We start from the raw sequence: 26,548 nt of genomic DNA, 5'->3' as shown, positions 1-26,548 counted from the left end.
TGCTCCATTTTTTGTGCTTCTCCAATTAATACTTATTATTTTTGCTTAATATTTGGTTAATTTTTAGATTTCAGGATGGTTTATAAAGAGAGGCAAGGGCACAGTGTATTGCTGTTGTCACAGTGTTCTGTTTTAATATTACCACAGGAGGGCGCCACAGCTGTAACTTGAATTCTACACACAGTAATAATACCTTTATTGGAGAAGTTTTTTACCGTAACTGTAAGTACAGATGTTCACTTACCCACCTCAAAAAACTGATCTTCTTTTCAGATCATTTAAAAACACACACAAAAGCTTCTCTGGATCAACAGTAGAGTTACATGGGCACATGAAGGAGTGTATGTGAGAACATGTGAGAGAGACAGTGAATACATGCATGTGATAATGTGTGTGAGTGTTTTTACCTTGGTGCTGACAGCCTTCATGTGGCTAAACCCTGGTAAGAAGTTAATGGTGTAGATGGAGATGACGACCTGACTGTTGGTCTGGTGCCAGATACCGTCACTGTGAGGGCAGACAGAGTCTATCCAGGGACGGGGGTCGACAGTCAGCCTAGAAATCTGACATGCAATACATGTTTCATGTTATTGTCACCTGTTTCTTTCTTTTTTTTTTTTTTTACGTTTAAACAACAGCTGGCCAAAGTGCTGCACAATCAAATAGCAAAGACCACACAGTAAAATGATACAATAAAAACATGAAACCATTAAAGTGAAGCAATAAGAACAGAAGCCAAAGAATGAAAATAAGTTTTAAAGGAATGTTAGGTTAGACAAGTAGTTCTCAATCTTGGGGGTGGGACTCCAAAGGGGGTCATGAGGTAATTTCTGGGGGTTGTCAGGAAGCTGCTCTCAGCGACTAGCCCCTAAAACACATTCAACATAAGAGACAAGCACTCAAAAATATGAGTTCAGTAGCTTTCTTTTTCTTTTTTTTCTTTTTTTTTGTTATCAATTATTTATTTATTTGCAATATGTCAGCAGAGGTAGATCAAGTAAACTTACGTCAGCAGAAAAGGTATTAGAGAAAGTCTACCCCACTGTGACCATTCAAGGTCAAGCCCCCCACCCCCCATACAGTAGTCTCTGAACAGTCTTGGGGGGTCACGAACACCAACCTGATTATTCTTGGGGGTCGCGACTCAAAAAGATTGAGGATGACTGGCTTTGACCATAACAACAATGTCCAGCGTTGGGGTAGAGGTGACTTCCTGTGGTGCAGTTGAAGTGTGATAGTTTCCTCCTGTAGCTGTTCCAGTACTTCATGCTGCACACACACACACACACACACACACACACACACACACACACACACACACACTTCATGGAGCACATTCATGTCATCTCTGCAATATCTAATGTTGGCTTAGTGTGGGCGGTCAGCAAACTGTGGCCGCAGCAGCTCGAAAATTATATGGATATGAATAACAGTTATTGTTTTTAACATTTTAATTTTAATTTGCCTAAAGTGATTCTTAACATTCTCCAATTGTAAAAATGTGCAGCCTATACAATGAATAAAAAAAAAGTTTTAATATTTTGTCAACTAAACTGTGCATCATAGCTTATGTCCAGGTCTCAGCACCTTCTCCTCATTTGCAGGTGGCTACCTTGAGTCTCCGTAACCTCGCAATGGATGAGACAGAATTTAATAGTTGCAGCTCCAGACAGATTTTTTTTAATTTTTTTTTAGCCAAAATAGATATTTTGAGCAACTACACACTAAAGACTGATCTTTAAACACTTTGCTGAAGCTAATTAATGAGTATGTTGTGTGCTCTTATCCCTCAAGGAAAACAGGAAGTCCACTTCCTTCTACGTTCTGTCTCCCCTCCTCATATCCTTTTTTCTCATTTGTAGTTTTGAAAAATAATATTTCCTCGACTGCAACCAACAAAAGTTTTTTATAATTTTTTTACAGGCCTGTTTTGTATTTTCTATTATTTGTAATATATATTTTATTTATTTGTTTGTTTTTTATTGCAGGATATGTTATTTAAAGCTACTACAATGAGTATACTTGTTGTTAATGGCTAACACAGGTCGGCTTCAACATGAAATCAGATGGACTGTGTTTGCATTTTCCCAGACAAAGTTACAGTGAGTGACATGTCAGACAGTTAAAATGAAGCAGGGGGAAATCTTTACTTAGATCATTTTAACTTTGACACTAAATTTTGTGGTTATGACAGTGGAAACACTACCGCTTTTGTCCACAAGGGCTTCCACAATCAATAAAATGTAAAAGTTCCTTGTAGCTTGAAGTAAAAATAAATTTAGGTATTATATTGTGTTAATTCTCTGCCTGTGACTAAGACATAAAAGTAAATGTATTTTTAACCACATCTCTACATTTCTGCAAACTGACACAGGTTACATCATGTTCATGCTTTATACCAGAAGTTTCAAGATTTTTTTTTCAAATTCAAGTTATAAAATATTTTATTAATATTAATTTTGAAAAAGTAATCGGAACAAATTAAATAAAAATGGGGTTTAAATTATGTGTTATACTTCATCTATCTGACCTAATTTAACATCAGTATTACATCATATTTGGTAACCTGTGACATTAACACTTGAACGTATCTTGGAACGTGTCATTGATAAGACTAGTCTCGTTTGTTGATCAGAGTAGTGATTAGCCGCAGACTATTTTCAGATTTCAAACTGGGCCGTGACATTCTTAAGTTTGGGAATGGCTGCCTCAGAGCATCTGCTGTTCTTAGATAAAGTACCTATCTTCACCTCATACCCCCTTCCTCTGTGCAGAACCAGAACCTCACAAAAGTGGCACAGGTCTGATTTTCTTTTTGCTGATATGAGACTGTTTTTTCATGACAAATCACATGATTTTTCCATATGTGGTCCTGAAACAGATACAGATCTGATTCTTTGAAATGCCACCTCATGTGTAAACAGTCATATTAGAATTTATGCAACTCTTAAGTGTCTGGCTGCAAACTTTTGTGGAAAGGCACTGACAGATGTAGATAAATCATTATCATCTGCTCACAAATTCTCTGGCTTCCAGTACACATGAACCTATAAATGAATAGGTCAGTTCAGGACCGTGACACATGGAAATCAGAATTTTGCCACATTTAAAAGATGCCATGATTAAAAATGTGGCTCCCTTTCTTCTCATCCTCATTCTTGTTTTCATCTGCACGTGAATTCACTGCTTTCCACTGCACATCAGCTTATAAATGATCCTGTAAATGCTGATTTCAGTGGCCTCGATGTTTATTTCATATGACAGTGTGCTGAGTGTGAAGTCTTCATTGTTCTTTAGTGCATGCAGGTGAGGTCAGTTCACAATGGAGCCTGATATTGGCTCCATTGTGTGTGAATATAGTCTTATTTTGACTGCATTTGGGTGGAAAAGTGACAGATTTGAAAATTTGCACTGAATTGTGCAATTCAATCACATTTTGGTGCTAAGTTTTCACAGTCATGTAAAAACAATAACAAACTCTGCATCTTTATCATCTTAAAAACACAGTCAGGGACATCATGTCAAAACAAGATCTAGACAAACTGGTTCATGCTTTTATAACAAATAAACTTGATTACTGTAATGGACTTCTCACAGGACTTCCTAAAAAGACCATCAGACACCTACAACTCATTCAGAATTCATCCGCAAGAGTTCAAAATAAAACCAGACAGACAGACCCCACATCACCCCGGTTCTTAAATCTCTACACTGGTTGTCAGTAAGAAGTAAGCAAGTAAAGTTTTATTACTTATTTAAAAACCCTTACTTGGAATTGTCCCTTAATATTTAGCTGACATGCTTAACCCTGGAAGACCCCTCAGATCTCTGAGGAGTGGACTGTTACTGGTGACCAGTGCAAAAACAAAGCAAGGGGAGGCTGCTTTTAATGTTATGCAGCACAGCACAGAACCACCTGCCTGATAATCTTAGGAATCTTCTGACTATTGCAGTTTTTGTGTTTCCCAAAGGCCAGTTGAGTATAATAAAGTCTTATGTAAGTATCAATAATTAAAACTTTGTTATATTTTAGTTTTATATGAGGGACACATACATGGTTTTACTTTCCATTCTGGTTGGAGGATGAATGAACTATTGAATTCTACAGCTTCCTCATTAAACAAAAAAACAAAAAACCACAACAAAACAAACATTTTCTCATGTAGGCAGCTTCCAAAGATGGACATTTGCATCTTATCTTATCTTAGGACTTATCTGTGAGGCCTCTGAACTTGGATTTGCATGTGGTTTATGGAAACACAGGGTTGGTGTTTGTTGAACTTGGATGGACACAGAGGCGTCTTTTGTGTCATTTTAATATTGGCTGATCTTTCCTGGTTTGAACATGCAATGTGGTGAGAGAAAAAGACTACGATACGTGGCTGTAATGTTGCATCAGAAGCTTCAATAAACCTAATTGCTAAGTTTTGCTGATTCTTCCTGATACATCAGACTGAGAAATACTGAGCGACCAAAACTTATTCTGTACACTTGTGGTTTTCAGAGAACCCCAACAGGGGCTCCAAACAGTTTCAGAGCAGGTTCAATGCACGGAAATTTAAAAAATATTAGATTGGTTATTACAACCCTTCCCACACTTAAAAATGCCACAGCCCAATATGAAATCTGAAACATTTGTGGAGGGACAAAAAATCCACTGGCATGTGTAGGTCTGCTTTGAAATAGAGTTGATATAAAGAGCTATGCAAGCCTACTTAGAATCCCTGTGTTTGTGCAAAAAATAAAATAAAATGTATTCTACTTTGGGAATTAATAAAACCTATAAAAAGTAGACTTGCACCGATTAATCGGCAATGCTCGGAATCGGGCCGGTTTTCACGTGACTGGCCTTGACCGGTGACCGGCCGGTCAGCGTCACAAATCCGGTTCTGTGCTGGTCATTGTCACACACATGTTCTGCACAATGGTCACGACATGCGCGCAGCAGACAAACTGACCGTGACGTCAACACAGCGCTGATAACAGCTACACACACTGACACGTCTGCTTGAAGATGGTGTCAGCGACAGATTCCAAGAACAGGATAAAGAGAAGACAGACAGTCTACAACGAAACAGAGCAGCTGACAATGTCGCAAAACAGCCGTAAACTCTCTCGCACTTCAGGCTAATGCTAGCAAGCTAGCAGCAGACTGCTGTTCACAGAGGGACAGTTAAAATCTCACCTCCTGTTCTGGCTGAAGAATAAACAACCTGTGTTGATGTGTCTCCTCAAACATTTTCTCATCCAGACTCCTTTAACTTCTGTGTTTGTTTTTCTCACGGCAAAGTTTTACTTCAAACTGTTGCACCGCGTTAGTCTCCGGTTTGTTTACATCCGCTTCCACAAAAGATCACGTGAAATCGCGTCCCACGAAATCCCGCGAGATGATCTCGCGAGATCACGTTCACCCAATTCTTAATCTTAATATAAAATTATAACAAGGCCTGGTTGTAATCTGGATGATTTTGGAGAAAGTATTAAATGAATATTTAATAGTCAGTGTCTTATTATGAACATATTTACAAGAAAAGTTGCAAAAATGTTTGTGAATGCTGTCAATTACAGTTCTTAGAAAGACTGAAAATCGGAACCGGCCAAAATCGGAATCGGTAGGTCAGACCCCTCAAAAATCGGAAATCGGAATCGGCTAAGAAAGTTGAAATCGGTGCAAGTCTAATAAAAAGAGTAAAAACAGAAACGTCAAAGCTAACTGGGAGCCACTGGAGAGAGGTGTAAGAGCCAGGAGTGAGTCCACAGGTGCAGGTTGCTGACTTCTGGTTAAGGATGAGCTGTCAGTTTGCTTTGGAGTATCTGGTGAGGGCATACAGTAGATTTATTATCCAACACCATAACAGAATACCATTACATGTGCTTTTAAAAGTAAAGTCAGTAACATTTGTACCAGTTCTTCATAAACTCATCGGGATGTCAAATACCAACATTTTGGGTTGGTTAAACGTCTTGAGTGCAGCAAATCAATGAGAAAAAAAAATAAGGAAATGCAGGCAGAGGGCGGGGTCTTTGCAGACAACACCACATACTTCTAGTGGGTCATGATGGGTGACTGAAAATTGTATGAGTTTGTGCATTATTTTCTGTAAGAAAATGTTGCAGATTGCACCTTTGACTTAAAATGAATTGATACACATGTTTACTAAAGTTTCAGATGGAGTCAGCCTCCTTCTAAGGGAATCATGGTGTCATTTAATGGTCATTTTACAACACAAGGTTGTATAATGAAATTTACATTTAGTTTGTAATTTACAATAGTCCCTTTATGCTGCATACATGCACACACACACACACACACACACACACACACACACACACACACACACACACACACAAACAACACAGAGCAAAACATTAATTTTCGTGGAGTGACGGGGGTTAATTTAAAAGACGTGCAGCCTGAGGGGAGAAGTTGTTCTCATGGTGAACAGGCTGTGGTTGATGTATGTGTTGTCTTTTAGTGTCCTCTGAGCTCTGTGCTCATATGTAACAGTGTAAACACATTACACAGCCACAGTGTCTCTAGAAATTAAAACTCTTAATCCCCTTTAAAACAAATGAGCAGCCTGGTGTGGGTGTGTTTCTTTGGTGTAAAGGCAGAGGAGGTCACTGCTCTATAAAAGTGATGTACTGTGAAGACTGCTGCTCACTTTTCCCTGCACACCCTCCTGACTCATTAGAAACAGCAACAAGTCTTCATTTACTGGGTAAGTTTTTGATGGATTCAAACAGCATTGATAGAAATTAAATACTGTAATCTGGATGTTTTTTCCAACATAATTACATGACACTATGGTTAAAAAGTTCAATCAAACTGGTATTTTAATTCTGATGAGGAAAAGTTGTATGTAAAAAAGATGTTTAAAAAGTGTGTTGTCACTTCTTACACAGGCAGATCTGTGTTTTACACATTATGTGTCTATTATGTTAAAAGTCTACAAAAATCAAGATACTTAAAATTTTACTTGAACAAATTATTACATTCTTAACTAACGCACTGCTGCAAGTGGAAAAATGCAAATTAGGGTTGTGGTATTTTTTATGTAATTTTTTGGTAGAAGGAAATTACAATACTCTGAAATAATCAGCACAGAGGAGCCCTCGTCACAGTCAAGATACGTACCTCTCACTATCAGTTCTTTAAATCTTTGCAGAATACTACTGATTAACAGAAGGTAAATGACACAGATCTGCGACTTCTGAGTTATTAATGAAATCCCCATAATAAAATGAGTTTAGTAATCTGCCTCTAAGGCGTTCTGTGCACTTCTCTCCTCAATCTGTAAACTTTTTTCTCTTTAGTTTTTGGCCATGGCACAGTTCCTCCATCTATCACTGCTGCTGGGTATGTTATTTTGTCAGAAGCCTTAGTGGAGTTTTAGTTTTCTTCATTTTTAGTCACTTTTTATATCACTGCAGTGTTTTATTTTTGCCATTCATAAATAAATGAAGAGCTTATTACTATTTTTTTTATTTATTTGCAGCTAGATTTACCACATTTTGTTCTTCACACTAGTCTCTGGTTTAACTTGCTTTGTGATGCATTCAGCTTCATACAGAACAAACATTTACAATATTTTCTTAAAATATAAACAAGAATAAATATGAGCAATAAAAACTGATTCTTTTATATGATTTCCCACATAACAGCAACAATCCAGCTGCCTTTGGTTTCGGTGATACGGATACACCTCCAAGAGGGAACCACTGTCACTTTTAAATTTAAAGGAGGATGCAAAGTTACAAAATGTTGCCAAGATCAACAGTGTTACTATTCATGTATATCCGGCCACTGCAAAGTCAAAGTGAACCAAGATGACTTCCACTTTGAACCTGATGACAGTGGGAATTATATCTGCCATTTTAACTCAGGCAAATGTACCCTGAATCTGAATTTGATTTTGACAACAGGTGAGCACTTCAATCCTTTGAAAAGTGGTTCTGTGTTGCCCACAAAGAAAGAATAACATTATTTACATTGAGAAGAAGATGTGTGTTTGTTTTTAACTTCACATGCTTTCAATTTCCAAGTACCCGGTTTTCCTTAGATGAAACTTATGAGAGAGGAGCAGGACTAGTTTTACTGTAACTGCTGAGGGAATCATTCCATGTTGAAAACATCTGTTTCCAGTGTGTTTCCAATATGACAGACTAGAAAAATTAAAATAAAACTGTTAAATCCTGGCACACAGCCCAACAAGATGTATGCACTTCTTTCTGGCATTATAGTTGTTCCTGGTCAGCTGCAGTATATGTGCAGAGTACAAACGGAATACAGTTAGAGGAAAGGAATGAGTGAAGAAGTTCCTGAAATCTGCCTGCACTCCTTCTCTAACTATTTTTTCTGGATTCTTTCACATCTTCTTTTATCAGGTTGTATAAACGACCATCTTGAGGATTTTGAATTTTCACCTCAACAGCCACAAAAGCCAGAGGGGAAAAATGAAGATGAGTGCAGGAAACTCTGCACAGAAAGTTCTGCCTGCAAATACTTCACTTTCAATAAAGAGTAAATGATCTGTTATGTGAACTCTGGCCACAGAAATCACAATGAGCCATTTGTGTCAGCTATTTTATATATACAGAAATTACATTGTGTATCACTGTGGGTGCATCTGATTAAAAAATGTTTTAACATTTTTTCCCCACAGAAGTAAGAAATGTTTCCTGATAACATCAAAAGATTTGGTGATAAAAGAAAATACAAACTTTGTCTCAGGCTACCGTGGCTGCCCTGAGGGTCAAACTGATGGCAAGTGATTTCATTTTGTGTTTAAAATACTATGTATTTATTTGTAGTATCTTTACATTCCCTATAATTTTGCCTACAATTAAGTGTAAAACAAAACAGAATTTGAAATATGACAGAGAAACAGGGAAAAGGAAACAAGATTCTAAAACTAAAATAATACAGAGAAGATAGATGTAGTGAATGTGTGTGTGTGTGTGTGTGTGTGTGTGTGTGTGTGTGTGTGTGTGTGTGTGTGTGTGTGTGTGTTTTGTTGTGACTTATACAAACTTTCAGTGTCCCCTCTTTTTGAAAGATGCTGTAGATCTCCAGTTCCACCCAGAAGCCAAAAGCTGGTTTGATGCCTTTAAGCACTGCAAAGAAATGAATTGGTCGCTGGTTCAAAACACCACCTCAGTGCAGCGTGAAGTGAACTCTCTCCTTCAAAATCACAGCAGCAGCATAAATGATGGGGTGTGGATCGGCCTGGAGCGGTCTATGTTTGGCAAAGATCAAATCCCCTGGAAGTGGATTTCAGGTTTAGAAGTCAGACAACCTCAGTGGAACAGCAGCTTTCCTGTCGACAGATTAAACAACCACTGTGGAAAGATCATCCAGGTTAACGAGACAGACGTCAAGTGGCTGGACGCCTGGTGCCATGACAAGCTGCCTTTCATCTGCCAAAGTGAGCTGCTGTTTTGTTTGTCACAATGAAGTCAGCACTGGAGCTGAAGGTTTCTCACTTCTCACTCACAAATGTACTTTTCACTTTACGTTCTGACTCAACAGATTCAACAGGACGGCATTCTGGAAACCACGAGCCACTCCACTAATCCGTCTGATCTTCACTGTCATCAAATATTGGTGTTTTGGTCTGCTGACTTCTGTATTCACTTTTGACTGACTAGCTTTCCCTCCCTGTATAAAACAATATGCAAGTATCAGGTAGCACATTATTTTACAGTATCTAATAAGACATAATAAGCCATACTTTGTATTTAAGTAAAAACTAGAAATAATGTACACTTTATTAGATAATTTTAGACCCCTCATTAGACCCTTATAAGACTTCAGTAGACATAATTAGCAAGACATTACAACAGAACTGTAACATAAACTAAAGTGTATTATTTCCCACTGTTAGACCCTTATTAGACCTTATTAGAGGGTAATAAAGGCCACATTACAACAGAACTGTACTGTAAACTTAAGTGAAATCACAGATCTGCTACTTCCCCATTTAAATACCACAAGCAAACCAGTTCTATTGAGTAAGGGCCACAGTTGTAGAAGTAGAGGAGTATTTTGTCTATGGTTAACTGCACAGTTTAATATAATTAATCTCTCAGTGGGGAATAACACACTTTAGTTTACAGTACAGTTCTGCCATAATATACCCCTAATTACCCTCTAAAAAAGTCTAATATGGGTCTAATAAAGGGTCTAATACGGTCTCATAAAGAACATATTTCTAGTTTTTGTCTAATTTGATACAAAGTTCAGCTTGTCTCATCTTATTAGTGTACTGTTGGATGCACAGTGTCTAATTGGGATATAGGTGTGTTTGTATAGTGTCTGAATAAGAACATACTACTTCTAGTTTTTGTATAATTTGATGCAAAGTACAGCTTATTACATACATTATATTACTTATTATATACATTACAGCTTATTAGTGTACTCTTGTAAGGCCAAATATTGTAAGTAATGTGTTGCGGACTAGATTTCATGTTCACTATCATTCATCCAATAAACAGTTTCACCTGTTCCTCTTCTTATTTTGATTTACATTTTTAAAAATGATGCCAACAGTATAAATACCCAGTAAAACTTAAGAACTGAGGATGACACGTCACTCTAAAAGACAGAAAATTATTGAAACCGATTACAAACACTGTTGTTTGTGATCGGTTCGTGCAGGAGTGCAGGACTACATGTGTTCAGTAACCACAAATCCATCCAGTCATGACCTGATTATTTTACACTATAATAAAATCATTTTCTCAGAGACACACATACACACAAAAAGCCTTAAATCTGCAGTGTGGGACCTTTACATATACATGAACATCCATTACATTCAAGCCTTCAATGAGTTCACGTAATGCTGATTAAACCTATTGCTGTCAGCTAAATCTCTTTGTTTTGCAATATATTTTTAAATACTGGTGTGGCACACTGGTCATTGTGTGTTTTATGTTAAACAGCAATGACTGGTTTGCCAGTAGGCATTGGTCATAAGCACATGGACAGTGTTGGTGTAAGTACTCTGACTGCCAGAAGGGGGAGACCTAAGTTCAACAGTGCAGGTTTAAATAGACCTTTTTTCAGAGAAGACAGTTCACAGTGTCATCATTTCACAGGAAAAACAAAAGTTCAATGCTGTAATTCGCCCTTTAGTTGCTCTTATTATTTATGAGTAAACAGATGTGCACCAAAATGCTGAAAGATGCAGTATCACACAATCGATGAGTGATGAATTGATGATTTGTCGCAGAAAAGGCAGACAGAGGAGCTGATTTATCAATAAAGAATATACAAAAGCAGTAAGACATATAAACAGACACGTGTGCATTCACAGTATGATTTAAACACTCCATATCATATCATTGATTTTCATCCAGATCTTACAGGCCTTACAGGTTGTTGTCCCCAACAACACAAATAATGTCTTACATGGTTTCACTTGCATGTATACAGTCAGGCACATCGGTTTCATACTGCAAATTCAATATGAGGTTTTCTATCAATTAAGTCACATTCCTTTAGTCCAGAGGTTTTCAAAGTGGGCTGAGGGCTCCAAATATTTTGACGGGCTGCTCAGTGAATGGAAGAGAAAAAAAAAAATTACATTAGTTACATTAAGAGATCACATAGAATAGCCCAAATGTGTATGATTTGGATCAAGAGATGGTTCAGATGCAGCAGATTTGGATTGGAGAATTCTACTGTTTTTCAGTCAGAAACTAATAAATGCCTTTGGAGAGACCTTTTTATGTATTTGGTGTAGTCTGAAGTCATGTCAAACAGCAATATTTGTCCACCTTGGGATCAAATAACATAATCATAATACCACAAAGTGATGGAGACACTTTCCAAGCTTAGTCTGAGAGGACGCCCACAGCTGCAGACTTTGAAAACCCCTGCTCTATTGTAAGTCTTATCACATCTTCTGATCGTTTTTCTTAGTTTATATTTCACACCTCTTTACATAGCTCATTTCTCACATTTGTAACTCCATGTATGTATTTGGTTGTGAAGAAAATAATTCACATAGCTAAATTTAAAAAAAAAGACAGCTGGGTGAAGTAAAATCCAATGGGAGACATAATGTAGCATTACGTTAACTTCTGTGTTTTTGAAATGTGTAGAGCAACATTTATTTTGTCTGGTACAGCAGGAGTGTTACTGACACAGACTCCTGTACGTCTCAATCAAAACTATGTCAATCTGCATGAAATTTAATGTTAACAAAGCCAAAATGACACAGATTTGAATAAGTTACTTTAAGTTTTGTTGAGTGTTTTCACTTTCTGAGTATCACAGTGATGACTCATGGATTCTATTACCAGATTGAGGGCTAAAGTGTCATAAGTATCAATATTTTTTCAACTCCACGTGTTTAAAATGATACAATATCAATTAACTATAGTATTGAAGCAATAAAAACATGATCAAAATGCTCATTCAAGTCCTCAGTCCTGCCTGAAATCTGGCTGCAGCAAAACCAGCCAGTGGTCAGTGATTCATTCTGAACCGTCACTGCGTGCAGGCTGTTGAAAAAACAGAAGAAGAAATCTCCCATTTTGAGTCCTTGGAACTTTCTTTTTGCTGTGGAATTGAAAGTGGGCAGCATTTTGTTCATTTGCATTCCGTCAAAATTAATGATTCTGGTATTAGACAACACTAGACCAGTGATTCCCAAAGTGTGGGCCCTGAGGCCATTAAAAATAAATGTAGTTTTTAAGTTCCATTTTCATGAGTTTGAAATTACTACTGAATATTTAAGAAATGAATTAGAACTGATAAAACACAGGAACGTATTGTACATCTCATCGTTACGATTACTCTCAAGTGTCGATCAGAGCTGTGATTAAATGTTGTGTGATAGTTGATAGTTAAAGGTTTGTGTGGCTTCAGATGATTTTCAGATCTCAAATTGGGCTGGGGAATTCTTAAGTTTGGAAATGGCTGCTCTAGACAAGATATATCAGTTACTACAGAGATGTTTGTCTTTTATCCATTAAATCCGAACGACACTAATGCAGTCTAACCCCAATTCACTCGTCTTCCTGGGTCATTTCTCTAAGGCACTCCTTTAAGTTTTCCACTCGGTCTCTGTGTTGTTCTTGAGCAGTCTGTATCGCCTCCTCCAGCAGCCGCTGTGCCTCATCCAGTCCACCCACCTTGGGCGATTTGTGTCGGTAGAGATACCCGCTCAGCATATTGTCATGGCAGTCAGGGGACAGCATGCCGCACAGAAAGCGCAGGAACATGTCGTAGTGACCCAGCGGGGCACTGAGGGTTCGCTCCAGGGCGCACTGGACCAGGCCTGCTGCTGATTTGGTGTGATCCTTGGATGAGAAGATCTTGGGCATATGCCGCCCCCCAGACTCCAGAACGTTCTTCGACTCTGAGCGAAACATTGTGAAGACGTACTGAGCAGCCATGAACTCCTAGAGGAGAAAAGACATGGGGTGATTTTTAGATGATTCCTCTGGGGTATCCTGATGGCCAGGCAGCCTTATGGTATGTCTCTGCTGGAGGGGTTACTGCAAGTGCCAGCATAGACCTTCAAGTGTTAGTAAATACATTAAATAAAGTATATTATACATTCTAATCCCGTGTCCCCGTGTTAATTTTTTTGTTATCTCTTTGCATATGGAAAATATATGTCAGAAAATATGACATTTATATCAAACATCTCTCTTTTCTCCTCTTGTTCAAAGGTTGAAACATTTTTAATTACACATCTTTGTGTACAAATATATTTATCAAATCAGATTTGGTGCAACTAGTTAAACTCGCCTATTATATCATATCTCTCTTGATGTCATGGTTCAAAGATGTGCAGCAGAAACTTTGTGATGAATCCCAAAGAGTGTGGATGAGGTCTATTCATCTCTGCCACGTCTTTCTCCTCCTGATGCTACGTGTGTGAGGGAGGTGCAGGACATCCCTGCAAAAATCACTCAAAACTTAAATGTTTTTCAGTGAAAATGAGAATAATGATGTAAAAATGATCATTCCCTGTGATATTACAAATCATTATGCAATTACACTGTCAGTCAAAATAGTTGCAATTTTTGTCAGAATTGTTCCGACCTACTTTAATTCTGCCCACACGTTCTGTTTTGCTCGTAAATAAACACCATATTATTAAGGACAACACTTTTTGAGTAGCGGCACCTGTTTTGTGGTTTTGTCCAGCTACCTGTGAGCACCTCAGGTTCAAAGTTAACTCATGTGGGTGTTTCACATGTGTCATATTTCAAGTGAGTTACAAAAAAATTACATTAGTAAAGAAAGAAACAGAGAAACACACCTCTGATAAACGATACCCAGCACCTACAAGAGTTTTTTTTTATTTGTCTTGGCTTTTTTTGGAGACCTGGTAAAATCACCGCATGAACAAGAAAAGTCTATAGTGTTTCATTTGTCCAAAGTACAAGTGAAAGTTCCCGTCTATACATGTTATAAGACATAATAGAAATCTAGGCTTTAAGTAATAACTTGTGTCTGAAATGTTTTTTCTACAACAACAGTTAAATGGAAAAATCCTGTTATTAGTGTTTTGTGTTCTTTATTAGCTTTTTATTTAACTTTTGTTTATAATTCAGTTTAGTTTAGTTTCAGTTAGTTTCCAAAGTGGGTTTGCTTGTTTCAGTTTAGTTTTTACTCTTTAAAACACAGTTTAGTTTTTATTTGTTTCAGTATTTTTATGTATTATTATTATTATTTTTTTTTTATTGTTATACTATGTAGATATTTGTCTCTCACAGTCATGTAGACAGGTCAAGTCAAGTTTTTATTTTCATTTCAGTTAACTAAAATGTTTTTCTACACCTGGTTTTAATTTTAAGTTTAGTTTTGGTTGGGTGAACATATTTTGCATGCAAATTAAATTACTAATATCTATAATTACAGACCAGGATTTTAAATGAAATTATTTATTTCTATCTAAATCTTACCAAACTGACTTCACATAAGCACATACACATACATCCTGGCACACATCACATGCATGCCTACATAACCACACAAAACAACACGTCTCTACTCTCCACCTGCTGATGCAGGTTCTATTGGCCACTGAGCTGGAATGGGGCTGGTTTTGATCTGCCATTGCAACTGTGCTCAGTCCATTCTCCATGTATTTCTCATATGCTTGTGCCTACACATCAGCTTTAAGGTGAGCACACAAAATCTTTCCCACCTTCCGCAGATAAATGTGACAACTGCCTTCTAGCATCAAGCTCTGTGAGGTGAAAAGAGCTTTACCTGAACGGTGAAGTGTACAAAGCAGAACGTCCTCCTCCCGTCTGAGGCAGCAGTGGGGAGTTCAGTGCACAAGCCGGACCACACCGTCACCTCCGTCAGCTTCAGACCGTTCTCCTTCACGTCCCCTTCATAGAACACACTGACATTCCTCTCCAGCATCTTAAAGGCCATCTTCCCCATCTTCAACAGCAGGTTCTTATCATCACTGGACCATTTCTGAGTGGAAAGAGGACAGTGAAATCAGAAATTCTGACATTGAAGTTAAAGAGACAGTTCACCCCAAAATCAAAAATTATATGGTTTTCCTCTAGCAGCTCGAGGAAAGATAGATACGTAACACTATAGTCTAGCCTATAGCCCACATTACATCATTCAAACTACCCCATTAAAGACAATAAAAGATAAAAATTTTACCAGTTGATTATCTAGCTTGCCATAGTAGGCCTGCAGCCTGCGATTAGTCTGGACAATCAAAATGCTGACATAGAATGGCGTCAGCCTTGGTGGGTGCTCCCCATAGCCCCGGTAACGGTAGCAGCGCTCAAACACTGTGGCCACCATCCAGCAGATAAAGGGTTGGCGAGCAAGCGCTCTGAGACTCGGTAGGCGCTTATAGTGTCGTATTATCTTCTCGGCGTGCTCTGTCTCGAAGCGTTGGTTCAGGAAGTTATCTTTCATCTCATCACTGGAGAGAAGAGGGAAAAAGGAAGAAATAGGCAGGACTTGAAACAAGTTAAATGAATTTAACTCATTTGCCATATTACTGTACATGATCAAACAATTACAGGATGGAGTAGACACAAAAAGCACAATTAATACAATAATAAGATAATACAAAAGCTAAAAATGAGACAGAAACACAGTACATCTACAAACACGCGCCCACACACACACACCTGAAGCCCTGTATTTCTGTGACGACGTCTATGAAGTGAGATGGTATCTGCGACACACCCGCCCGTCTCCCCAGGATCCAGATGCGGGCACCACGAAGCACATTGCCACGGATGATATTTACAATCAGGACATCAAGACGTGCTTGGGTGTAATTGTCATTGATTACTGGAGCATTCTAGAGAGAAAAATACAGAAAAAAGCAGACAATATATCAGTTTCATGTCATCATATCTTAGATTAGAAGCCAGTTGATAGCCAATAAAATATACCTGGATTGTTCACTTGATCTTACGTTCAAAGACTGGTTGGTTACATTTTGCACATTGAAAAGCTGTGTGTGTGTGTGTGTGTGTGTGTGTGTGTGTGTGTGTGTGTGTGTGTGTGTGTGTGCGTGTGTGTATTAGGGTTGGGCAACTGGACAACTATATAGTCTAGCGACGATGGGCTGAGTCCATTGCCGACTGCTTTTTCTTTCCCAATTTTTAGGGTGATATTTGTCATTTATTTTGCTAATGTGAGCAGAGTGACGGCCTCTGCTCTGCACCGCGCTCTCATCCAGGGGTGAACACACACATATGTATGTTACTGATATGACAAAATGCCAGCATTGTCTACATTAGTGGATATGGATCGTGGGTGCTAACATCTTTTCAAAAAGCTTATCTGAGAAGAACAGAAAAATTTCTCTCTTTCTTAAGAGTTAGAACTTGGTTTCCAACATTATGGTTTGTTCAGTGATCAGTTAATTTAAAGTAGAGGTTGGTTGATTATCCTTATAATTCAGGTTTGAGACATGTTTGACAGTTACGATAGTGAATGGCTCTCAGGTGCACGTGTGCAGATGGGATACCTCCCAGTCCAGAGGTGCTTGGTAACAATCGAAGGAGTCCATTATGATGAGAAATTTACAGTCCTCTTCCTCCAGGTATTTCATCCCCTTAAACTCAGGATAATAATGTCCGATCACCTCCATGATGGACATCTTCTTTGAAGGCGCAGGGCAGTTCTCTTGCAGAAACCAGAATTTTTTGAATGAAAGTTTGATGACAAACTGCAGATCCTGAGCAAAGGTGGAGGAGAAAATGTTGTCAGTCAAGCCAAGAAATTCAAAAAACTACTTATGACAAAAATCCATTTGCATGTTTAATTTATAGTGTGTTACCAGAATTATGCACAGGTCTAGTTTTGCAAACCTGCAGCTGTTCATTCACAAACTACAAGTCACAGAATGCATCATGATTTCATTATCCTCACACTGATATAGATAATCAAAAGCAGAGAAAGTTATAAGATGCTAGATACATTTATACAGTCCTACAACTGGCCCTTCGAAGGCAACCACAACGCTGATGTGGCCCTGGATGAAACTGAGTTTGACACCTCTGGACTAATTGATTAATCTTGAAAATAATTACCAGATTAATGATAGTGAAAATAACATTTGCCATATTACGGCCATACAAAGTTAATATGACTAATGTGTTACCAACAGTTGCCTATCTAGCAAACACTAAGCAACTTCTGTTTGTGTGGAATGCTACTTCTGGCGACCTGATGAATATAAGTATAATTTCTGGCTCTTCTCTTAAGCTCTGTGTTGGTCTCCACTGAACAGTTAATACATATATTATTGAAACTGACAACGGCCTACTGCAATGTCTAAATTGGCACAATTTGTCTTAAGACAAAATATGTCAAAATACCATTTTAAATTAAATATTGATGAGCTGCAGAGATATACTGGCCTAAAACATCATATTCTACAGACTTAAGAAAGCATCTTGTTTGTCTGATCCCCCCCAAAATCACACTGTAATCATTTTAATATGTTTTTCCTATGAAATACTAATAACATAATAATGATGATGTAAAAGTCAGCATTCCCTTTAATGTCGCAATTGCAAGATCAGTCAAAACAACTGCAATTTGATATTAACTCCTGAGAAATATACTGTCTGGCTGTTAAGACTGTTAGATGCTCCACTAACTGACTGCTGTTTGGTGATGAGCAGGGATACCGTTGGTTTATAAGAATTTTTCGACTGAATTTTTTTTGTTGTTTTTGACTCACCTTGTTGGAGCGCAATTCTGCCCAGTCCAGGCAGAATTTCCCCACACAGACAGACATGCCAATTCCTGGAATCCCAGTGGTCAGCACCGTCCTCACTGGCTGGCCATCTTCCTTCTGCAGTCGGAACAGATTGTTCCCGGCAACAAAGGTGTCGGGACTGGGGACCTGGAGCGGTGTCGGAGGTTGGCTGCGGAACTCGTGGAAGGAGTCAACTCCTCCATAACCACAAGTGGAAATCTGGGGATCAACGTAGATAACATCAAGAAGACTCTGCCTTCCGGCTCGCACGACCCCCTCACGGATGACCTGGTGTCTCCTGATCATATGCTGCCTCAGATGATAATGGACCATTGCTGGTGGCGGAGAAAGATAAAGAGGAAAGTAAGAAATCTACAGCTGATATAAGGCAGTCTCATGCTGCTGCACAAATTCTCATCACAACAAAAATACGCCACATTCAACCCAAATTTTTTTAGCTACATATCGACTAAACGTGAGGATCATTCCTTGTACAATTCATCGGCTCCCCGTTCATGTCACATCAGACTTAAAGGTGCTCCTGACGACTTGCTAAACTGTAAATACGCTCGCCCAATCCTATCTCTTTGATCTCAATAAACAATGTGTCCAATCCTGTGCTCTCCACTCTCTAGAATACTGGGCTGCTCTGTATCTCCAGAGTGAAAAAGACGTCAACCGGCAGCAGGGCCTTTTCCAGCTGTGCCCCCCCCCCCCCACCCCCGTCTTCTGGAATACCCTCCCTGTCAACATCAGACAATCTGATTCTCTGGAGGCCTTTAAATCCAAACTTACTTCCTTACTTACAAACTTTTTATTATTAATTCAGGCCTTGCAATGGTTGGTTTCAGTCTAAATAAATCTCTTAAGTCTTGTAAATATAATCCATATTAATCCTGCCAACAAGAATAAAACTGTAACCTTTCAAAAAAATGGTGCATTTCTCTAACCCTCCGTTTTGTTTCCGCCCCCACACTTGTCTCTGTCTCTTTACATTTGGTCACATTGGTGGAAAGGATGACTCAGGGCTGACTAGTGTCACCAGAAATGATTCAACATCCTCCTGCAACCACATTCTTCTACATATATCTTACACATATTTTAAATTAAATAAATGAGAAATTTTGCTCTTAAAATTTATAGTTAATGCAACTTAGTGGTCTGTTTCCTTCTGCGTCTGGAACGCCTTTCCTTAGGGGAAAGAATATGAATTCAGCTATTTTGAGTAACTTTATCCACCTATCCATCCACAAAATCATAGAAAATCAGTTCATGCTCTGATAAATAAATGTTTGTAACAATGTGTTCTAAACACAGCCACGACATTCAGATCTAACGAACATACAGTTTCTCAGAACAAACAAATTTCACCAGTATAGCTGTATAGCTGCTGTGCTGGGATAAAACCAGTGTTCACTTGCCTCTCTTGCACATATTGCGAAGCTCCTCTGCCTCTTCTTTCTTGTGAATGCCGTCTAGGGAACTTAATGTATGTATCAGGGAACGATCATGGCCTGCAGAACAGAATTTTAGTAAAGCATTAAGATAGTAAGCAATCACAGTAATTCACCCGTGCACTCAACAAAGCTGGACCCTTATGTTCAGGACAATGCATTTTACTGTTCCAGCCGCAAAATTACAGCTAAACTGTGCATTTTTTTCAAAGATCACAAACAAACACTTCACATCCGCTATCTCAACAGTCAAAATTTGGTACTCTAAACTAAATTTTCAGCTCTATCCAAACCACTCCCACTGTATGTACTATAGCTAAGATTTCTTACCAAGGACCTCCATGATCCGGTCCACAAAATCAAGAAGGTCTCCCTCCATCACCTGTTTCAGGGTTATGTCTTGTTCCCATTGGTAAAACCACATCTTAAATTTGGATAGCTCTTCCCTGGTAAGACGTGACAAAATAATCTGGATGCTCTGCAGACAGAAAGAGACAAAGGTAAAAGTCAAGATGTGATCCTGCAGAAATGATGTAGGCACCCTTTGGGCCATATAAATGCAAAAATTAATTTTTTATGATTTGTTAAGAAAAAGACTTGCACCGATTAATCGGCAAAGCTCAGAATCGGGTTGGTTTTCATTGTCACACACGTGTTCTGTACGATGGTCACGTCATGCGCACAGCAGACAAACTGACCATGATATCAACACAGCACTGATGACAGCTACACACTCAGACACACGTCTGCTTGAAGATGGTGTCAGCGACAGATTCCAAGAACAGGATAAAGAGAAGACAGACAGTCTACAACGAGACACAGCAGCTGACAATGTCACAAAACAGCCATAAACTCCCTAGCTCTTCAGGCTGATGTTAGCCAGCAGCAGACTGCTGTTCACAGAGGGACAGTTAAAATCTCCTCCTGTTCTGGCTGAAGAATAAACAACCTGTGTTGATGCGTCTCCTCAAACATTTTCTCATTCAGACTCGTTTAACTTATGCGTCTGTTTTTCTCACAGCAAAGTTTTACTGCAGCAAACTGTTGCATCGCGTCCGTCTCAGGTTTGTTTACATCTGCTTCCACAGGAGATCACGTGAAATCGTGTCCCGCAAAATCCCACGAGATTTCATGATCTCGCAAGATCACGTTCACCCGATTCATAATCTTAATATAAAACTATAATAAGGCCTGGCTGTAACCTGGAGGACTTTGGAGAAAATTTAAATAGTATTTAATGAATATTTAATAGTCAGTGTCTTATGAACATCCAATTTCATTTTTACAAGAAAAGTTGCAAAAATGTTTGTGAACGCTGTCGATTACAGTTCTTAGAAAGACTGAAAATCAGAATTGGCCAAGAAAACTGAAATCAGTGCATCTCTATTAAGAAAGTTGAGAAATTAGCAAAATGATGCATTTACTTACTTTTGAAATCTTTTTTGTAATATGATACATGGAGAATGGTGACTTTTTAACAAATAAAGAGTTAGACATGCATTGGAAAATGAACTATTATTGGTATGTATAGCATTCACATGATTATACAAGTTAAAGTGCATCATTAAGTCAAACAAGGTCCTGAGATCAAAAGAACAATTTTTATGAAGTGAAGAAAAGATTGGGCATTGTGGATAAATTATGATGCACAAACCCTGAATATATGTGGCATATCCTGTTCTGGGTGTAGCCTGCCTGGCTGGCTGTTTTCATCCATCTGCATTGTGTCATCTGGTTCAACAGGCTCGGGCGGTTCTGGGGAATGAGTAACCAAATCTTCATCCATGTCTTCCTCATCGTTTTCTGACAATTCCTCCAGATCAGATGACCTGAAACACAACAGGACAAAGGTAACAGTGCAATGCAAATATCTTCCAAGAATAAAAATGTCTTGTTGCATTTTGACTCATGTCAAACAAAAATGTATATATCCTACTGGCAAAAATATAAAGACATTCCCCTTTTGCATAACACATTTTTATATGGAGACTTTTTAAAGATAGTAAACACTTATACAGACAAAAGGCCATATTTAATATATCCTACATGTTTTCACTTACAATTGAAAACAAATTATGTAAAAATACATTAAATCATTTGAAATAAACAAACTGAGTTTTTAAGTAAAACACACAGCGACAAATTACAGCCTGGCTGCTGGTTTAATTTAATTTACTTCTACGAAACATGGCATTCTAAAGACAGAAAAAGAAAGAAGAAAATACATCAGTACAATCAGGGACATGACAACCCTGAACTATACCAGTACATTTAACTCATCTTTCAGTTGCATACAGCTCTGTTAGCTTGCATTCTTTTTTTCATTACTTTTTACTTGTTTACTTTTGGCATGCAGTAAATTTCAAAGCAACTGTTAAGATTTCCACTGATATTAATAGATATATTAATGACATATCTCATTATTATTAAAATTTAACATATAGTTGCAATTATGAAAATATAAAAATAGCTACTGCTTTGCCTCATGTTGTCCAGATTTGCGACAGACAATAGTGTGCATGTGTGTGTGTATGTGTGCATCCTCCACCTGGTGTCAATGACAACAGCCCCCGGTGGTTTGGTCTGCTGCGTGGTCATGGTGTAGAGCGTTTCTGGTGACTCTGAACGAACCATCTGTACCCTGGCAAAGAATTAAGGACAACATTCATCTGGTGAGAGCTGGTTAACCTCCTATGAGCAGTTTTTTTATCACTGAAAGCAACATTAAGCTTCACATTATAAACACAGTGAACCATTCCAACCATTTCTTAATAAAAAGAATGACTGCAGAATACTGGCATTTACAAGCTGATCCTCCCCTTAACATGTTGGCTTAATCCCAAAAACATCAGCACTGAAGGCAGCTTTGTCCTGACCCGTCTGATGTGACACTTTCCCAGCAGTGAAACCTGAGAAGCCCTGTTATCCTTGATTGTGAACTGACTTCACATTTTCATGAGCAGACTTTGGTCCTCTGAGCACAAACACACGCCTAGCAGCTTTGCAACTCTACTGTGGGGAATATATGGGAATTGTGTATAGTTGTTTAATCTTATAACACTGGGGTGGGAGATATTGTTAAAAAATGCATCACAATAAAATGTTTCCTTTTAGTCAATATGGAAAATTACTGAACCTTTCTAATTACTTCTTGTTAATAAAACTAACAGAAAAAAGTTTGAATTTAACTATTTTTGTCTAAATTTATCTTCCTGACTCAAAGCACACGGGTAACAGGCTTAAAAGACTAAAAAAGAAAAGCTGCATACTAGCAAGCTGATCTGTCCTTTTTTATTGAGAATTTCCTCACTGTCTGCACTATTTTCTGATTAGCATTCTCAGTTATCAAGGGATATGACAGGCTGTTTATGAGTCAGGACATATTTGTTATGTGCTTTGATATCACTTTTATTCAACAGTTTTCTTACTGCTATCAATAAAGCGTCTATTGATGATATGTTGCTATTCTTTTATTACCCAGACCTAGTACAATATTGGGTGTCCACATTTTACTGTTCAGTGAAAGTAGAAGATAATCTCGTAACTTTGAATATGAAAAAAAAAAAACAGTGTCGTGTTTCAGCTGTTCAGAAAAATTGATGAAAGAACCTATGACCTCTCTGTAAACTGATACAATCAGAAACTGAAATGAAACTAAAAAAGGGAAAGATTGTCATTGCTACCTAGAACCTGGAAAGGGGCAAAAATGATTTAATTATAGTTTTGGAAGAAACTTTTAACAAGTCCAACACCGGCTCAGGTGCAGGGTTAAATGTCATCTGTGGTAAAATGACCAAAACACACAGAAACATTATGGAAAATGTTTGACAGTACCCTGTCCCATCCTTAGCAGTTGATTCAGGGAGCACCACGGGAAACGACGAGGGGCCGGCCTCGGCAACCTCTTGCTCACTTTCTTTCTCTTCCTCCTCCATCCCATCACTGTCACTCCTCATTGAACCATAGCTGGAGGGAGGCTTCTTCCACTTCCTCTTCTCCTCATCATCATTGTCGTCATTGTCTGGCCTAAAGATTCTGGGGACAACAAAAAGAGGGTGTTAGTGTGCAGTTCTCTGGTTCTAAATTAGTCCAAAAGGTAATTAATTAATGATTATTAATAAACTGTTGCTGTACCACATTTTTAGTTTGTTTTGTTTTTATTACATTTAGACGTATATTTGTTGTTTTTTTCTTTTTTAAATAATCTGTAATGACTTTAATCAAAACTTTAACCTCTCATATCTTTGCATTCCTGCCATTACTTTTTCACCTATTAGGATGCTGCCAAATTCTCCCTATTTTCTTCTTTTTCTAAGTATGTAGTACATGCAGTTGTTAATTTATTATTTGATTTTATGTTATTCTATGTTTATATGTTTTTCCCCTTCATTTATTGCCTACTTTACACGCCAATTGTGTTATTTATTAATTACTTTGTTTTTTTATTTGTTGTTTTTGTTGGTTTAGTTCTTCTGAGGAAATGATGTACCATGACGCAAGGAATGGTGGGATGGAGAGGCGGGTCATGGATCATCAACGACATGACTGAATGTATTTTCCTCTTTCTAGGGGGAACAATGTCACTGTATTTCCCTGTATTATGAAGTAATAATAGTAATAAATAAATAAAAGATTTTAAGAAGGATAATCAAAAAACAATACACTATTGATAAGTCAGATAGATTCTCAAAGGCTGAACTTATCAAGACGTTTGACAAGACGTACAACGTTTGGCCCAAAAGTGACAGTTGAACTAGACTAGCTACTTTGCGAGGGTGTGATAAACCAGTATGAATACTTAAATGCACTTGTATGAGTAGTTAATAAACGTCTGAGTTAACTAATATAAAGTTAGCAAACAAAAAATAACAAACAATGTACATAATTTCTCGCTAATGGGGTTTAAAAATAACTGATAGAAGTTCAGTAACGAGTTTAAAAGATGGCAGGTGACAAAAAGCCGTGTGACGACACCCACCTTTCAACTTCAGTGTCCGGATCCATGTCTGTTTGAAACAGACTCACACACCGCAGCTGTACAAAGTATGTAAGTCCAACTTACTACAAAAACTTATAGCTAACGTCCCAAAAAAAGGCTCCACCGTACGTTGCTTTGACATACAATGTGTCACAGTTACTGTTATGCTAGCATTATTAAGATAACATGACGGGCTTATGAATACATATACGCGTTCGGAATTAGCGGTAATGTTACCCAACAAATGACTTATACCGGTAAAAGAAATTGTAAATGTGAGATTGTATCAGCTGACGTCCATTTTAACTCCTTTCTGCGTCGTCTACTCTAACTTTCGGTTTCGAGCGGTCGGTTGGTTGCAAATTGTCTGCGGTTGTGGTAAAAAAAAAAAAGAACCCTAGGTTTGTGAATCTCTCGCGAGATTTACACATGGTTTTTCATTGTACACGTTGTACAAAGTGATAGTCATCTCTAATGTGACGGCAATGTAATTATGATCTGAGTAGGTTTAGACAAAAAATAACAAGGTTAGGAAAATATCATGATTTGTGTTAGAATGGCAACTCTCGCGATGTCTTTCGCGGGCCTGGAGTTCTCTTCTAGATCAGACACCCATGTTGCGCAAAAAGCACCAGTATAACTTCCGGACCATATCCTTCAGACTAAAAGTACGCATTCCACAAACTTTAAGGCAAACATTCTTACGCAGTCGGTACAAACACTCACACTGATATATACCTTACCTACACGTCATCACTACTCATAACTAACCATACTCTCAACCGTCCACCGTAAAATCCTCTATTTGATCTTAACGCTGTACACACATTGTCATTTTATTTGTAGCCATGTAAGATTAAAAGAATCCTTAGAAGTCATATCTCAAAGTAATTATTATTGCAATCTTAATTGTTTATACCAATCAGTGGTCTGTGATTTCATTTACTAATAAAATGGACAGTCTTTTAATACTACAAAAACAAATATTCGAAATGTACTGCTTTTATTCTGAAGCTTTGAGGCGCGTGTACAGGAAGTCGGATAGCTGCGTTTGAGTGACACGTGACTTCTGCATGTGCTTCAAGAATCACTACCGTGCTATAAAGCAGGTTCAAATGAACTGTAATAATATGGATTATTGATTAATTTGGACTGGCACGTTCTTGGACAATTTTCTATGTGTCTCTACTGATTTTTTTTGTATTACAATTCCCGGTAGATCCTGGGATCCTCAAAGCTTGAGCATTCTCTCTGTCATCTAAGCAGGCATTTCACTGCTGTCAACAAATAACCTAATAAAGAGGCTTGTGTGATTGTTCAGAAATTAGAAGGTGTTTAAGTTGGTGCTCTGACAATCTGGCCTACTCTAACAGTGGAATGAAGTGCTTTGAACTTAAGGTACCTATTAAGCAGGAAATGCTGTAAATTTGATCTATCAAAATGGATTTTTGATTTAATAAATCTGCTTTTTAAATGATGGTGCCTTATTCTATCAAATGGGCAAAAATAACTAAAAACAAATTGATGAACTACCTCTCTTTGAAACATTCCATTCAGTTGATCGAGAGAATATTCTCAGAATTAATCAGATTATCTGAACATATTTAAACACACTGCAGCCCAAAGTGGCCTCATCCTTAACCAACAGTATACATCTTATACACCTTTGATTCATAGAGCGAATTGTGACATAGTACACACTGTGGGAGGAATTGATGTCAAAATCCATCTGTTACAAACAATTGTGTTTTTATCAAACGAAGGTCAAAGATTTTGAGCTTGTGAAATTTTGTTTGTGAATAATTTCACAGCCTGCAGTTGTATATTACCTTTTTCTGTGCATGTGCAAAAAAATGTGTACATCAGTTTGTGAATGTGTAATATTG

General features: G+C 38.0%; 1 protein-coding gene and 2 long non-coding RNA genes across 3 annotated transcripts; 2 read left to right on the top strand and 1 right to left on the bottom strand.

Moving 5' to 3' along the window:
* The first annotated feature begins 6,405 nt into the window (after nucleotides 1–6,405).
* LOC146329111 (uncharacterized) lies at nucleotides 6,406–7,784 on the top strand. Its single transcript, XR_014769951.1, has 3 exons — nucleotides 6,406–6,722; nucleotides 7,318–7,360; nucleotides 7,666–7,784. It is a non-coding gene; the product is annotated as an uncharacterized LOC146329111 (long non-coding RNA).
* A 717-nt stretch (nucleotides 7,785–8,501) lies between these two features.
* LOC146329110 (uncharacterized) lies at nucleotides 8,502–10,383 on the top strand. The gene is made up of 3 exons (XR_014770001.1): nucleotides 8,502–8,767; nucleotides 9,060–9,428; nucleotides 9,533–10,383. It is a non-coding gene; the product is annotated as an uncharacterized LOC146329110 (long non-coding RNA).
* Nucleotides 10,384–11,252: 869 nt separating this feature from the next.
* On the bottom strand, nucleotides 11,253–25,017 carry nlrc3l (NLR family, CARD domain containing 3-like). The gene is made up of 12 exons (XM_084718100.1): nucleotides 24,663–25,017; nucleotides 23,519–23,719; nucleotides 22,233–22,325; nucleotides 21,339–21,513; nucleotides 20,015–20,162; nucleotides 19,652–19,744; nucleotides 18,213–18,565; nucleotides 16,992–17,201; nucleotides 16,141–16,316; nucleotides 15,659–15,929; nucleotides 15,245–15,460; nucleotides 11,253–13,419 (listed from the first exon to the last, which is right to left on the bottom strand). Exons 1-12 carry the CDS (start codon nucleotides 24,686–24,688, stop codon nucleotides 13,024–13,026), a joined length of 2,358 nt encoding a protein of 785 aa, XP_084574226.1. The 5' UTR covers nucleotides 24,689–25,017; the 3' UTR covers nucleotides 11,253–13,023.
* Between the last annotated feature and the right edge of the window lie 1,531 nt (nucleotides 25,018–26,548).

The sequence above is a fragment of the Lutjanus erythropterus genome, chromosome 4 (assembly GCF_056507025.1).
Source record: "Lutjanus erythropterus isolate fLutEry1 chromosome 4, fLutEry1.hap2, whole genome shotgun sequence".
NCBI classification, from domain to species: Eukaryota; Metazoa; Chordata; class Actinopteri; order Lutjaniformes; family Lutjanidae; genus Lutjanus; species Lutjanus erythropterus.
The sequence above is the reverse complement of the archived record's forward strand: the minus strand, read 5'-3'. Positions and strand labels throughout refer to the sequence as shown.

Bases quoted from the DNA above. Each gene is read 5' to 3' on its own strand.
- nlrc3l (XM_084718100.1), bottom strand. From the start codon at position 24,688: ATGGATCCGGACACTGAAGTTGAAAG. The intron at 15,461-15,658 runs GTAAAATTTTTA...CTTTCCACTCAG, and splicing joins GCAAGCTAGATAATCAACTG to AAATGGTCCAGTGATGATAA. The intron at 13,420-15,244 runs GTAAAGCTCTTT...TTTCTCCTCTAG, and splicing joins TTGTACACTTCACCGTTCAG to GAGTTCATGGCTGCTCAGTA.